Here is a 16144-nt window from a genome sequence, read left to right as displayed (position 1 = left end):
AACTTCTTTTGAAAGATTGCTGTAGTGTAGATGTAGCCATACTGTGTGAACATTAAGAGCAGCTCCCAGTATTTAATGTCAGATACAATCCACTTCAATTTCAACATGTCCAATGGCAGTAATTAAATACCTTGTAACTGGCACAAGTTTAAGATAGAAATACATCATTTATTCTTTCTGCTGCACAGATTTTAACTGAGATTTACATTGCCCCTGGCATTACGGCTACATACTCTTATGACAGTAAGGTTCATTTATAGAAACAGCATAGAAATTATCATAGGTGTCAAATTATCTTCTAGGTGGCTAGCTGGATTTTGATTACTTCCGAAAACTGCCCTCTAAAGAGAATAAGGAATGTTATTTTCTCTTATCATCAGTTTTAGATGAAGGGAATCTCCTTGAGCAACTTGACCTGATTGGGCTAATTCTGTGCTTAAAGTTAGGCCTGTGCTTATGTATCATATTGAATTGGGGCCCAAGTCATTATAAACCCCTCTCTATTGAAGGTGAGGCAGAGAGCCTGACTGCACTTGGAAATTTTCTCTATGGATCCTAGGATGCAAACCTGGTTCCCTCCCTAGCCCATCCACAGTGACTGTTGAAACTAGTTGCCCTGCTGATATTGGCAGGTGATCACATTCTATATTTGTGGCAAGAAAATATGATTGATCCCTGTTCCAAACGTGGGTTTATTATGCCCTATGAAAAGCAAAAGGTGCAAGTAAAACTTCTTTGTTTTATATATTTTTACTTTTTATTTCAGAAAATTAAGACAGCAAAAAACTGGCATAGCATATAATAATGGCAGGACATACATTCAAAGTCCTCTTTACAACATTCTTCCCTGTTAGTTTGTCACCACAAGCAAATTTCAAATATTTCAATTCTAAATGGAAAAAATCTCAACAGAAATTTAAAATAAAATTTAGCTGACAAAAGTTACAAAATTCTACTTCAGTTTTGTTGGAGCTGCCCATAATTTGACTTGTCAGCCTACACATATTAGAAAAAGGGCTGAATTCAATCCTGGCATTAGCAGACACAGTAGGAAGTGCTCAATTTTCCACCAGATCTGGCTTTTTTCCAAAGTGATTTCAATTATCTCAGTATACAAGCAGTGGTTCCATTTCTTGCAGCCTGATATGCAGCCATTTTCTGAGCTGTTTCTCTGGACATTAAACCATACTGAAGCATCTTGAACTGTCGTTCCCGACTCTCTTCTAACTCTTTCCAGTGAGGCTCTTGCAGAGAGCTCTGCAGCATAGAAAGACAAATTGTCATAGTATGAACACGAGTGATTAATCAGATTAAGGAATGATTTTTCACCCAACAATCAGGATAGCTGGCAGACAAAGATTCCATTTGGTAGCATGATTGGGGCAAGCATAGCACTTCATACCAGACGTGATGAACAGAAAAAATATTATTTCAGCAGATAGGCCCCTTTATCCCTAATCTTCATATCACAAGTTCAGGGCAACTGCACCTGTTCCCCTCTCCACTGTGGTCCCTGAACACCAGCCCTCTAGGTTCTTGACTTCCCAGCTGCCACTTCTGTTGGGTAGACACTCACATCTCTCTCTCTCTCTCTCTAGACCAAGATCTTTCTAGACTGCATAATTCCCTGTCTACGCTAATTCCTCACAAGCCAGACAGCCTAAACAGGCTAGTGTCTACTCTTTGGTTTCTCTCCAGATGTTACAAAAAAAGGCAATGGACTGCAGTTATACGTTAGTACACAGCTCTTTATACTGAAACACACTTATTTTTAAGGTGACAGCATTTTATAGAAAACATTACAGTAAACTCTTCCATATCCGGCAACCCGGGGACTGGGAGGTGGCTAGAAGAGAAAATATTATGAATAACAGAGAGGATCCCCTTGCTGCCAGTTCTCTGACAGTGGGGCTGCACTACAGCAGTGCTCCCCACCCCAAAGCCTGCCCCCGAAACCACCACCTCCGCCTGCGCAGCCTGCTCTGCACTCCCCCCCAGGGTTTAGCAGCCCCCAGCAGCTCAGGCCCTGGCCTGTGCTGCCTCCCCATACTTTGTCCATCTGTCCTGCCAAACTCCCTGATGGGGTTCAGCAGCTCTCAGTGACTCAGGCCCCGGCCCATGCTGCTGGCAGGAGGGCTGGCTCCCCAAGCTCTGGCCACCCGTTCCACTGCCCTCTTGCAGGGGTTCAGCAGCCCTCAGCAGTTCAGGCCCCAGTCTGTGCTGCTGTGCACCGGGGCTGGCACGCAGCAAAAGGGCACTCTCCCCTTTCCCATCAAACCAGTGGCAGTTGCTGAGCATCCCTGGAGCTTCTGCAGCCCAGGCCCAGGGAGGAGTGGGGAGCGACAGATGCAGCAGCCTCATCTGGACTTCCCACCCATGTCCCAGTACCAGTCTCTTCTTAAGAAGGGGAAGCAGCATCAATAGCTTGGAGCAGGACGGGATCCCTTTGCCGCCTGTGAGCAACACAGCCGCTCAGAATAAGACACCTTGGTGCCGGAATAGCGTGTGGTGGCATTTATTGTCAATGCCAGTTATTTGAGGGTACCGGTTGATTGAATACTGGTTAAAACAGAGTTTACTGTAAAAGCAATAAAAGAACCTATTGCATGCTAAAAAGTGTATCAGAGGCTTCCCCAACTCCAACTTAGGGGTCAGGTAGGTATCAGGCCTTTCTCCGTGGGTAGAAGTCCATAACTGTCTCAGTGTCAGAACCAAAATAACCTTGAATAGTTCAATCTTTTCTTCAGACTACACGGACCTTTGATCTAGGCCTTATGTAACAGATGATCAGCAGACAATACCTCCTCCTCACGATGCAGTTCAAATCTTTGGGTTTGTACATCACTGAAAGTGGGCAATTTGCATTCCCTTTCCTGTAGGTATTTCCCAGGAAAACAATGTAACACTGTACGTTCCTCAAGGGCATTTTTATCTGGCACATTGTTCAGAATAGTCCTTTGTATTCCTAAGTCTCACATCAGTCACATCTCCCCTCTCTAGGAGCTACATCCTATTCTGTACAACATAAAGAAATAATAAAGAACCATTCATTTTATACAATGGACTCCAAATTCAATAAGGTCTCCCAAGAATACAGCATGAAATTGCCATATTCTTCACATTACCATTTTGATAACTCAGACTTTAAAAAGATCCCGTCATAACTGTTTATTATAATACTGATTTTCTTACTTCATATGATTCCCAAAATCTCCTTGGTTCTGCACCATCTTTCTGGGGTGTAATCTTTAAGATTTCAGCTTGTTTTTTACGCTCCGTAGTTTTCTCTGTAATCTTTTTCTGCAGATCTAAAACACGTTCATCTTTCACAGATCCTGTAGTTAACTGGGACTTTATTTTTTTCTCTTCCTGCCTGCAAGGTCAAAAATAAAGAAAAAAGGTGAAAATAGATGGATAAAGTCTACCAAATAAAGTCAACCAAGATTGTTTAGAATGAAAATATATTTCTTTGAAAATGATGAGTTAAGGTACCAGCCTCTTACTGCTAATGAACTGTTAGATTCAAATCAGGTTTACCTCTTAAGAAAAAATGAATGTATGTTCTCAACTTGATTATTGTTCACATAATACCACTAACCAGTATGGAACAATTCAGTGTAATCTCAAGTCTTTTTTCAGTGCATGTAAAGACTATACTTTAATGAATCTACATTGCATCCAGGGTGTGTGAATGGAAGCTTGCATAGACATAACCACACTAGCTGGGGATAGGGGCTGTAGCTTGCTGGCTGCGAGACACAGGGGTCACCAGAGATGGGGCTGCAGCCAGCTAGCTGGTGGGACCAGGGTCCTCAAGGATGGGGGCTGCAGTTTCCTGGCTGGCAGGGGGCAGGAGCACCCAAGGTTGGGGGATGCAGCCTGCTGTCCCACAGGGGAACATCCCAGCTGTGGGGGCAGCTGCCCTGTGGTGGGGGGCTCCCTGCCTGCCCCATGCCACACAGGGCTGGGAACAGAACTGCCGCCCCATGGACAGGCTCCCCGGCTGTGGGGACTGCTGACCCAAGCCGCAGGGCACTGGGAATGGGGCTGCTGTTGTGCAGGAGGCTCACCCTTTGAAACCCTAGATATCGGCGATGAAAATACGCCCCCCCGCAGCCAACATACCCTTACTTCTATAGGCAGGGCCCCTGGCTCCCTCTCCTGCTGTGTCCTGCACACTCTGCTTGGCCAGTCACTATCTGCTGCATGTGCTGTCCAGCACCTGTTTGCTTTTACCTGCAACTGCAAAAAGGAAGCTGCTATGGCTGCGCTGACCATGGAAGGGCACTTCAGTAGGGGAAGTGCAGAAATATATGAGACAATATGACTGTTTGCTATAAAAATTCTGGATACCTGTTTGAGCCCTAAAATACAGGACATTCCAGTTAAAAACAAGATGGATGGTCACCTTAGCAATACAGTCTTCGACACATGGTACATACTCACTTGTACAACCAGCACTGAAGTCTCAGCCACTTCTATTTTTAGTGCACTAGTTAGAGTACAGCTAGTGTGGTTATGTCTACACAAGTTTCCATTCACACTCTCAGCTGGGATATAGATGTACCTAGGGTCAGCAGATGGCAAGTATAAAAAATCAGGATGGGGCTGGGGAATAATTGCACATACGTAAGACAATGCCCTGAATATTGGGACTGTACTTATAAAACTGGGACATCGAAGCCGTGTCTACACGTGCACGCTACTTCGAAGTAGCGGCACTAACTTTGAAATAGCGCCCGTCACGGCTACACGTATTGGGCGCTATTTCGATGTTAATATCGACGTTAGGCGGCGAGACGTCAAAGCCGTTAACCCCATGAGGGGATGGGAATAGCGCCCTACTTCGAAGTTGAACATCAAAGTAGGGCACATGTAGACGATCCGCGTCCCGCAACATCGAAATAGCGGGGTCCGCCATGGCGGCCATCAGCTGAGGGGTTGAGAGACGCTCTCTCTCCAGTCCCTGTGGGGCTCTATGGTCACCGTGTGCAGCAGCCCTTAGCCCAGGGCTTCTGGCTGCTGCTGCTGCAGCTGGGGATCCATGCTGCATGCACAGGGTCTGCAACCAGTTGTCGGCTCTGTGGATCTTGTGTTGTTTAGTGCAACTGTGTCTGGGAGGGGCCCTTTGAGGGAGCGGCTTGCTGTTGAGTCCGCCCTGTGACCCTGTCTGCAGCTGTGCCTGGCACCCTTATTTTGATGTGTGCTACTTTGGCGTGTAGACGTTCCCTCGCAGCGCCTATTTCGATGTGGTGCTGTGCAACGTCGATGTTGAACGTCAACGTTGCCAGCCCTGGAGGACATGTAGATGTTATTCATCGAAATAGCCTGTTTCGATGTCACTACATTGAAATAAGCTACTTCGATGTAGGCTTCACGTGTAGACGTAGCTCTAAGCTCCTGAGATGTACCCTAAAAGTGTAGCTGTGAGAAGGTAGCAGGAAAGTGGCTAACAAGAGAGTGAAGGAAACAATGAGGTACCTAGTTTATTTTACATTCTCCTGCTGGGTGTTCTCCCTGCTAACCCTACTCTTCTATCCCTTAGAATATAAGTTATATCAGTTTATGGTCACTTAGGGCTTATCTATATGAACACATAGTTCACAGCGAGAGAAGGGTTAATCTACCTTGCAATGGCTTGCTGTGTACTAACTGTCCATACAGACTGCTGCCACCCACTAAAAGTTTCCTGGAATGCTGAATATACTCTTGTTTCAAAACTAAAAGTTTATATATATAAGCCATTATTTCCAATAACCTTAACTCAGTAACACCCCCACGTTGGACAGATGATGCTGGCTTCCATTCATATACCCATTTGCTGACATGTAACTTGCGCTTCTCTTTACATCACCTTTGAATTTGGCTCAGCAATGAGCATAATGGTATTAAGATCACATTCTGGACAGCTGAACATTTCAGGTAAAATTCAAACCTAAAGTAAGAGTTTGGAGCACTCCTGAAACTAATGCCATCAAAACTGCGTATACCACGTTTGATTTGGCTCCTTCTCTCAGTTGATAGGGTGAATGGATCTTGTTTAGAATTATCATAGGTAAACGTAACTGTTGAGCACTGAGTTTTTTAAAAGGATTTATGTGGTACAGTATTTCTCAAACAGTTTTACAGAACATTTAAACAAAACTATTTGACTGTCTACAGCGGGGTGTGGCTTGGTGCTCAGCTGGGCTGATATCAGTTGCATCTGTTACTCTGGGTGCAGCAGGCCAAATTTCACAGAACGGTCACAGCCATGGACATGTTTAATACAGTAGAAAAAAATTCTACCTTAGGTTCTTATTTTTCAATCTTTTTAGTGTAATGCAGACATTTCCGAGGGCTAAGGCCATTGTCACATAAATCCAACTTCTCCTTTTCAGGGTTGCTTTTCCCCACCAGGCTCTGAGATTACTGAATCACCACAGAAGCTCCGTGTCAAAATCCCTTAGGCTATGTTTAGAGGTATCCTGAAATAGCAACATTGTGGCTTTTTCCCATGCTTTTTCCTTTGCTATTTCAAGCATGATATTCTGGTTCTGCTGTCCCTCGTCGTGAGAGGGGTAACAGAACTTTTGGAATAGCCCCTTATTTCCAACTTTGGTGCTCTTTGGATGGCACCAAGTTCGAAATAAAGTATTTCAAGAAAATTAACTCAATTTGCATTGCGCAGAAGAACGTAAATTATGTAAAAATGCACACTAAGGCTACATTTAGACTGTGTGAGTTAGCTACTTCCCATCCCTTAGACAGGCTGTTTTTGGCCATCCTGTTTTCTTCAAGGCTGTGTCTATACTACAAAAATAACTTCCAAGTTGCTTACTTTGAAGTTATACTTCAAAGTAAGCAACTTTGAAGTTGAGCATCTACACACACCCTACTTCGAAGCTGGGCACTACTCCATTCCTGAGAATGGAGTAAGGACTTTGAAGTTGGGCTCCCTGCTTCCAAGTTAGCTTCAAAGTAAGGGAAAATGTGTGTAGACCATCTGCTACCTACTTTGAAATAGTGCCTAACTTGAAGCTAACTTCAAAGTTCATTCCTAGTGTAGACACAGCCCAAGTCTTTTATCATTGTGGGTCAGGAAGAGCCATATAAATCCAGTTCCCTTTATAGCAAGCATTCCCGGGGCTCTGGACTACAGTCTGAGCAGTCATCAAGAGCTTTGACCTAGAGAATGGTTTGAGATTTGATCTTGGGCCATAAATCAGATCAGCAATGTAGATTTGTTTCCCACACTTGTAGTTGCCTGCCTCAGACTCTCCCTGAACTCCCACATTTCTTGCACCTGGCCCATACCCCTTTCACCAAGATGGCCCAGTGCTTATGAATAAAGAACAGCTGGCTGAAGCTGAGCAAAACAGAGGTAATGATGGTGGGCAGAAGAAAATATTTGTTAGAGCTTGCAGCCACAGTACATCCTTTTGTGGTTGAAGAGTCACATGCACAGTTGGTCAGTTCAATCTGTAGTCTTCTGGGTTCCTTGCTGATGCTGAACTGTTGCATTGCAATAGCTGTGAGTAAAAAAGACAGTCTTTCTGCCATTTCATAGAATCATAAGGTTGAAAGAGACCTGAGGAGGTCATCAAGTCTAACCCCTGCTCAAATCAGGACCAATTCCAACTAAATCATTCCAGCCAGGCCCTTCTCAAGCCAGGCCTTAAAAACCTCCAAGGATGGAGATTCCACTACCTCTCTAGATAGTGATTCCAGTTGGCTAGAAGACTCTGTCCCATCCTAATGGATGAAGACCTTGACTGAGTTATTCATTCATTTGTCACCTCGTGGCTGGTTTACAGCAACATGAGATAACTGGGCACAAAATCTTCAGCACTTAGGAAACACCAACTAGTTCAGAACACTGCAGAGCATTTCCTCAACAACACAAACTACCACAAACACATCAGATCTGTCTTGCACTGTTTACACTGGCTTTCCATAGAATTTCTAATCAGGTTGAAGATGTTGGTCCTTATCTTCACAGTGCTTCATGACCTGAAAGACCATCCGATGCTCCAGAACAAAGACTGTGGTCAACAGCTCTGTTTCTCTAGCACAGTGGAATTCTCTAGCCAATACAAGTCCAGCTCACAAGTTTGGCAGATGAAACTTCCCCCAGGGTGGCTCAGGACTGTGGAATGAACTCCTCCAAGAATTAAGAACCATCACAGTCTTCATACTTTCCATTTCAAGTATAAGGCATATTTCTTAGATCATGCCTTCTCTAACAAACATGAAACAACATATATATTCATTAAAAACCCCATGATAATAAAATGAGAACCCTACCAAAACAAGACATCCTATATGCACACGCTTTTTCCTCGAGAGAGAGGTTGAGAGAACAAACAACACATGGCAGATATACAGTCCTGTTTCTTAATGCAACCTTGGGAAATGTTCAGACACAACGGTTATAAGCATGATATAAAAACCTATACAGAATAGAATAGAACAGAACAAAGCTTCTTCTTGTACCAAATTTAAAGGGCATATACACCTCAGTTACCATGAGTTAAATGTCTTATTATTCTATGATACTAAAATTTATTCTTGTGTTACTCTAACACTTAACTTAAATTTTTTCCCAAAAGGTGCTGAAAACATTTTAATTAGTTTTTATTTAAATACTAGATCAAACAGTGGGATTGAACAACAACCCTTTTGTTATCTGCAAATCAAGATTCTTGTAAACACAGCCACAGAAGGAGCAGCAGAAATGTAATGCTTTGGAGTTCAGGTTGCTATTTTATAATTAAGGTTGAAAATAGTTCCCATTACAAGCCCCTTTTCAGTTCCTCACTACTATCCCCATCATGCCCCCCAAAAGCCAGTCCCCCAGATATTTTATGTCATACCTCATGCTAAGGTAGACTATTTCTGGGAGGTTTGGAAAAAAAATCACAAAAGGAGTTTTAAAGTGCTGGAGTTTGTCATGGAAGGTACACACCTTCTGGTACCCAGAGGGAGAGGCCAGATAGTTGTGGCTCCCCTAGACCACAGTTTTCCTAATAAACTAAGGTAACATCTTTCTGAAGTGGGAAAGCATAGACCCCCTTGACCCCTTAGCGGAGCTCAAAATGCATAAGTAGGATAATTGCACCCACTTTACTGCAGTATATTTAGAATATGTCTACACTGTAACCAGAATGTGCTTCCCATCCTGGGTAGACAGATGTGCTATCTCTGTGCAAGCCAGTGTGCCACAAATATAAATGCGGGTGTTGCAGCAAAGGCAGTGGTATGGACTAGCTACCCAAGCTCAGATCATGGGACTCTTGTCTGGTATTCTGACAGCTAGCTTTTGAGACCACCTATTCTACAAAGTCTACACTGCTATTTTAACAAGTTAGATCAAGCAGATCCAGTGTATGTATGCTCCCCTGAGAAGTAAGACACACTCCCAGCTGCAATGTAGACAGATCTATAAAGGCCATTCTGCTTTTAGGGCATCTTCTATACAAGGGAGCAAAAACTGCCCAACATTTCTTCAAGGGGAATGCTCGTTTTTCAAATGTATGTACCGTTCTTGGTTTATTTTATGATATAAACTTGGTTGCAGTAGCAGCTCATGGAACTGAAGGCTTGAGGGAATGTGTTTTGCTTCTGTACTGGTTCCTAAAATAGAACATCAAACCTGTAGTCCACAAGAAGATGGGGGTTCCTCTCCCTTTTTTTGTGATCAAAAAGGAGTATTCTGTCTTTTATGGATAAGATGTTGTGTCTCTGATCCATTAACACCTCAAAAATAATTTCTATAATAGATTTTTAAAAAGTTTTCCTAACTTTTTGGGGGACCCTGTACAAAATACAGGCAAGAAAGAGTTAAGAACCTTCCCTGTCTGCAGACAGCCATATCGCCCGGTCCCAGTTCAGCTGTATAGAGACAGACGAGGTAGGTAAGGTAACATCTTGTATTGGACCGTCTTCTGTTGGTGGAAGGCTCAAGTTTACAAGCTCCACAGAGCTTTTCTACAGGTCTGGGGAAGGTAATCAGTGTGTCTGAGCTAAATATAAATAGGGGCAGATTCTTATGTGTAAAGGGTTCCCACATGCTCTAGGAGACCACTTAAAATGAAGTGAGCAATTAAGTCTTGAGGGGTGTGTTACAAATTATTGTAATGAGAGATAAAATCAGTATCTCTGTTGAGACCATGGTATTTAGCGTTTAGCAGAGTTATGCATTTAAGTTCCTAAGCTTGTCTTTTGAAGGTGTTGCATAGGTTTCCTTTGAGGATGAAGACTGAGAGGTATGCTATAAAGCAATTACTTGATGAAGCATTCACCCACTGTAATATGGTGTTTTCATCTTCTGTCATTTTTCTATGTGAGTTCATTTGAATGTGGTTTCACCTACATTTGGGGCATTTGATGCATTGGATGAAGTACACTATTTGTTGTGAAAGGCATCTGGAGGTCCCATGAATCTTGAAGAATGTGTTGTGGGAGTACTCATTGTTACAACAGTGGAGGTATAACTGCAGGTTTTGCATCCATTGCTCTGGAGGCAATGTTGGTGCTTTAACTTGGTCTGGTCTATACTTTGTTATTTTGTTTTCTAAAACTTGTTGATTTATGCACCTAAGGATGTAGTTAGACGCCTGCATTTGAAAATTTGGTTTTTATTTATTTATTGCTTTTTATTTGTGTTATTAAACAATCAGAACAAATTTGATTAAAAGTTCAAGGAAACATTCATAGTTGAGCTTTTTTCTATTTTAAAAGAAGAATGGAATGTCTCTTTAGATTTGTTAGCAATTAGTCTCAGTGGTCTGGTGCAATCTGGGACTTTGTACTCATAATTTTTTTCTGTCTTTTGCCATGTTATTCCACTTACTCATTTCAGCAGGGACAATGAATGCATGAATTGTTAGCAACAGTCATTTTAATCTGTAGCTGGGGTCACCACTCTGAATTTAAGCGTATCAGGCTGTGAGGTTGACTGCTACCACACAATGATGCAAGACACTTAGATGAACAAATTCTGGCTCCCTGCTAAAATAATTAAAGTAATACATACCTAACTGTTGCAGGAAAGTTACTGTCATTTATAACAGCAGTTTGCCTATCAGCAAAAAACCACTGTGAAACTGTGTAATCAAAGTCCATTGTCGATTACCCTCCTGCTGTTTGCATGTCTAGTGAAAACTTGACTATGAACAGCTGGAATTCAGCAGCAAGATGCTATTTATTGCAAATACATATTGAATAATATGTATTTATACAGCAAAAACTCTGACCCAGAAGTATTTTGAAAAAAACAAACCTCTACCCTTTCTATGGCCAGTTATTTAGCTTTTTTTAAAGATTAATCTTGACACCATCTTCAGTGAAGACAAAACAGGAAGCTTAGCAGATCCCCATCCCATAAATCAAGAAATTCCTACGAAGAAAGTTTCCTGTTGGAACAACAAGGTCATTGATGACTGTGTAAAATCCTTTACATTGCAGTATCTCTGTGATCTTAGAACAGGGTCCACTCATCCATAAACAAATCAGTGAAGGGCCACAAGGGAGAAGCAAAAATTAAAAAACCAAGCAAAACCAAACCCTCATTGATTTGGTCCCTGACTGAAAAACAAACGAAGAAGGAGATGCTCCCTTCATGCCACACACACACCAGGCCCAAAGTCAGGCCAGAGCTAATACATTTTGTGTACCCTTCTAGGCTCTGGGTCTGGTGTGCAAGGGAATGAGGGTTCAGTATATGTCGGCTCTGGGTGGGAGGGAGGGTGCAGGAGCAGGCTGGCAATGGGTGATGTGGGAAGGAGTGGGCTGGGGATGTGGGATATAGGTGGGAGGAAGGGTGCAGGATGGTTTGGAGTGTGGGGGGAATCAGAAGGGGAGGAAGGGTGCAGGAAAGGGGTGGGGTTTGGGCAGAAGGCAGGGTACATAAGTAGTCTAGGGGGGTGCAGCTTATCTTGCAGCGCCCCTGGACACACATAGCTGTGCACCCTCACAGTGCCACTCACAGGCACCACCCTATGCTGTGCTGATTGGCCAAAATTCTGACCAATAACACCATCAGGCTAAAGCCTCTGGGAAGCACTGTATCTGCTGCTTCTTCCCACCCTGCCTTTTCCTGGCTGAGGGAATGGCGTGGAGCAGCAATGGCAGAGCCTCTGAGCCGGATCCCGCCCTGGCTTGCTTAATCCAGCCCATGAGGTTCAGAGCTCCACACCCCCTATCCCACCAAGGGCCAGATGGTGGGGAGGGGAGCCCCAAGGTCAAGATCCAGATAAGATGTGGTCTGGAACCAGACCACAAGCTGGAGGGTTCCCCACCCCTGCCTTAGAAGAAATACCCACCTAGCCTTGTCATATCTTGCCAAGGGACTATTTATGAGGGTGGAGGGTCTGTAGCTCCCCTAAAATTTGAACGTCTGAATTTTGTACTGTAGATGTGCTTAAAGTACATGTCCTAGCCCCAGAGGTAGATCATAACTGCAATAGAGCTTATGCTGCTCCCAGCTTTGCCTTTGGGGGCAGGGAGTTTATTTATACGCAGAGGGAGGCAGGTGACAGATTACAAAAGGCTTGTCATTCAACTGTTTGAAAAATTGTTACATGATTATTAACAGACTTCTGGGTACGCCACTTAACGACTGGAAAAAAGGAGTAGGAATAAACAGTGGTGTGCTCCAGGGATCTGCATTTGGACCAGTGCTGTTCAACTTACTCATAAATGATCTTGGAAAAAGGGTAAACAGTGAGTTGGCAAAATTTGCAGATGATACAAATTTACTCAAAAGAGTTAAGTTCAAAGCTGATGGCAAAGAATTACAAAGAGATTTCACAAAACTGAATGATTGGGTAACATAAGGGCAAATAGAATTTGGTGTTGATAAATGAAAAGTAATGCATGTAGAAAACAAAAGGAACACGTACATTTATAATCCCAATAACACATAAAAGAATGATGGGGTCTAAAATAGCTGTTTCCATGCACGCAATCTTGGAAGCATTGTGGATAGTTCTCTGAAAACATCTGCTCAATGTCCGGTGGCAATCTAGAAAGCTAACCAAATACAGTAAACCCTCAAAATGCGCATTAACGCGAGTTAAGCACAACTCAAAATCCTGCTCCCCAAAGCTGTGGTTCAACCCCAGCCCCACTCACCACCTGCACACAGCTGTGGCTCACCCCCCCACTGTTCTGGCTCACTCCCCCTCACACACGGCTCAAGCTCAACACACTCACCCCCCTGCTCAACTCCCCTCCCACACCAGCTCATCACCACAGCATGGCTCCGTCTCGCCCCCAACCCTGCCACTGGCTCAGGCTCTGGCTGAATCCCCCAGCCCCAGTTCAACCCCCCGGCCCCCCGCCGACTCACCACCACGGCACGGCTCAGGTTCACGACCCCTCCACAAATGGCTGCGTCTCAAACCCACCCCCACCCCCCGGTTTAACCCCCTTGCAGCTGGCTCAACACCCCAGCGTCTAGCTCTAGCTCTAACTCAACAAGCCCCCTGTTCAACCACCCACACCCCCTGCGCGTGGCTCCAGCTCCCCTCTTACCCAGCCCAGGCTTAACCCCCCTGTCCCTTCTCAGGGCCCCAACCCACCGTCAGGCTTAACCCTCCCCAATTGCCCCCACAGCCCAAGACATACCTTTCAAAAGGAGCTCCAGGTGCTCCTGCTGCTCACTGGCTGCAGAACGTGCGTTCTGCTGGGGAAAACAGCCACCCCCTGACTTAGGTGAAATTTGAGTTACGCCAGGGTGTGTGGGAACACCACCCTCGCGTAACTCGAGGCACTACTGCATTAGGAATCCTTAGAAAAGGAATAGAGAATAAGACAGAAAAGATCATACAGTAAAATCCGCTTTAATGCTAGTTTCGCACAATGTGAAGCTGCGGGGCTCTCTGCTTGCCTAGCTTCCCATAGCGGTGGCCAGCAAGGCAGTCTAAGAGCCCCTTCTCCCTGCTTCCCAGAGCAACTGTGATGGCTCACCCCCGTTAAACCCCCTGCTGGCTCAGCCCCCCCAACTTTCCCACCCCCTTGCCCCAGCTCACCCTGCCATGTGCCCTGGCTCACCTCCCCCAGTGGGGTCTCCAGCTGCATGCATGGGGCTCCTCTCCACCCCGTGGACCCAGCTCCAACCCCCCACCCCCCCCGCATGCCTGGGCCCCAACACCCATGTAGCCCCAGCTCACTCAGTGCAGGCAGAGCTCCATACCCCCCACCCCCACTCAAGCACCCTGCCCCAGTGCACCCCGTTCAACCAATGCCCCACCCAGCTCAACCCCCCTCTCCCTGCAGCCCCGCTCACCCCCCCCCCCATGCACGGAGCTTCAGCTTCAACCTCCACATAGGGCTCCAGCTCTCAGCATGCTGTGTGTGGCTCCAACCCCCCTCGCTCAATCACCCTGCCCTGGTGCACCCCCATTCCCCCCCGCCCAGCTCAACTCCTCCTCCCTATGGCCCCAGCTCACCCCCCACCACGTGCTTCTCCATCTGTCAGCCATCATTGGTGCATGAAGGGGCTCTAATGCCCCTGCCAGCTCAACCCACCCCTGCCCCTGTTCACCCCCATTCAGTTCCCCCTCCACCCGGCTCAACCCGCCCCCCCAACCCCAGGTCACTCCCCATGGCATGTGCTGGGCTCCCAGCTGCCAGCATGCATTGGGGCTCCAGCTGTCAGCTGCTGCAGGTGCATGACGCTCTACCTCCCCAGCTAACCCCACCCCCAGCCATGGTTCACCCTGTTCAGTTCCCCCTGCTCAAGTCCCCATGGCCCCAGCTCACATTCCCTGGCATTCAGGGCTCTGGCTTCAGCCTTTTCCCTGGGATCCCAATTCCCAGCATGCACGTGTGCAGGGCTTCAGCTTCAACCCCCGTATTTACGACCTCTGCAGCCCCAGCTCCAACCCCCTGGCTGGGCTCAATCCCCACCCTGCCAAAATCCAACCCCCTGCATGCCCTGGCTCAACAGCATCCGCCCACTCCCCCTGCAGCCCTAACCCACCTGAGGCTTAAACCTCCTGCCCCCTCACAGGGCCCCAACCCATGCCCCCCAAGTCCTCCCTGACTTATGCAAAATTCAAGGTACACGATGGTTGTGTGGAATGCAACCCTCGCATGCCTCAAGGGATTCCTATATTGCCTCTATATAAAGCCATGGTAGGCCCATATCTTGAATACTGCATGCAGATCTGGTCTGCCCATCTAAAAACAGGTATATTAGATTTGGAAAATGTACAGAATGGACAACACAAATGATTGTGGGTAAGGAACAGCTTCCATATGAGAAGACATTAAAAAGACTGGCATTTTTTTAGCTTGCAAAAAATAACTAACGGGGAGACTATTTCAGAGGTCTAGAAAATCATAAATGGTGTGGAAAAATTGAATGAGGAAATGTTATTTACATCTTCACTAGCATAACACAAGAAGCTTACCCAATGAAATTTATAGGCAGCACATTTAAAATAAACAAAAGAAATTATTTCTTCATGGTCAACCTGTGGTACTCTTTGCCAAGAAATGGTGGAAAGACCCAAACTATAAGAACAAAATAAGTTCAAGGACGATAGGTCTTGGGTATTAGCCAGGGTGAGTTGGAGTAGTGGTCCTCTCCTCTGTTTTTCAGAAGCTGGAAATGGATGAAAACAGAGGGATCACTTGATGATTACCTGTTCTGTTCACTCCCTTTGGGGCATCAGGTACTGGCCACTGCTGGAAGACAGGATACTGAGCTAGATGGACCCTTGGTCTGACCCAGTATAGCCATACTTATATTTTAAGACTGTGAGCCTGTGATACATAACAACCAGGTACTCAATATAAATATAGAAGGGGCTAAAATAACAAACAAAACCCAAAAGATGTTTCTCCTTGATCTAGCTCCATGCTAAAAGTAACTGAGGTGGATCATGAACAGATATATATCCATAAAATGTATTTAACTAAGATATTTAGACTAGTCTCTCTACATAGTGAATAAGACTTAAGGAAGGATATTGTGAGGTTAGTGTATTGGTTAGATGAAAATGAGAACCTGCTTTAGTTGGTTATCTAGGATGATTCTAATGATATGGAATTGATTAACTAGAAAGTGAGTGATGCAGAGATAAAGCTGCTGTTCCAGATACATGATTTGGGGTCTGAATATTTGGTGCTCTGAACCTATTCACAATAAAGA

General features: G+C 45.1%; 1 protein-coding gene across 4 annotated transcripts in view; it reads right to left on the bottom strand.

Annotated features, from left to right (window-relative positions):
* Positions 1–741: 741 nt before the first annotated feature.
* Positions 742–16144, bottom strand: part of CFAP99 (cilia and flagella associated protein 99) — a 96043-nt gene continuing 80640 nt past the window's right edge. For 3 of the 4 annotated variants that reach the window (XM_074992361.1, XM_074992360.1, XM_074992363.1), the window contains 2 exons: positions 3193–3373; positions 742–1257 (listed from right to left, as the gene is read on the bottom strand). In XM_074992361.1, coding sequence (XP_074848462.1) covers positions 1102–1257; positions 3193–3373 — 337 coding nt within the window. In that variant the 3' untranslated portion in view covers positions 742–1101. Of the gene's footprint in view, positions 1258–3192; positions 3374–12884; positions 13015–13611; positions 13774–16144 lie in introns of those variants that run through there. The other variant, XR_012645319.1, reaches the window with a different exon arrangement.

The sequence above is a fragment of the Carettochelys insculpta genome, chromosome 4 (assembly GCF_033958435.1).
Source record: "Carettochelys insculpta isolate YL-2023 chromosome 4, ASM3395843v1, whole genome shotgun sequence".
Lineage (NCBI taxonomy): Eukaryota > Metazoa > Chordata > Testudines > Carettochelyidae > Carettochelys > Carettochelys insculpta.
This window is presented reverse-complemented; position numbering and strand designations above follow the sequence as displayed.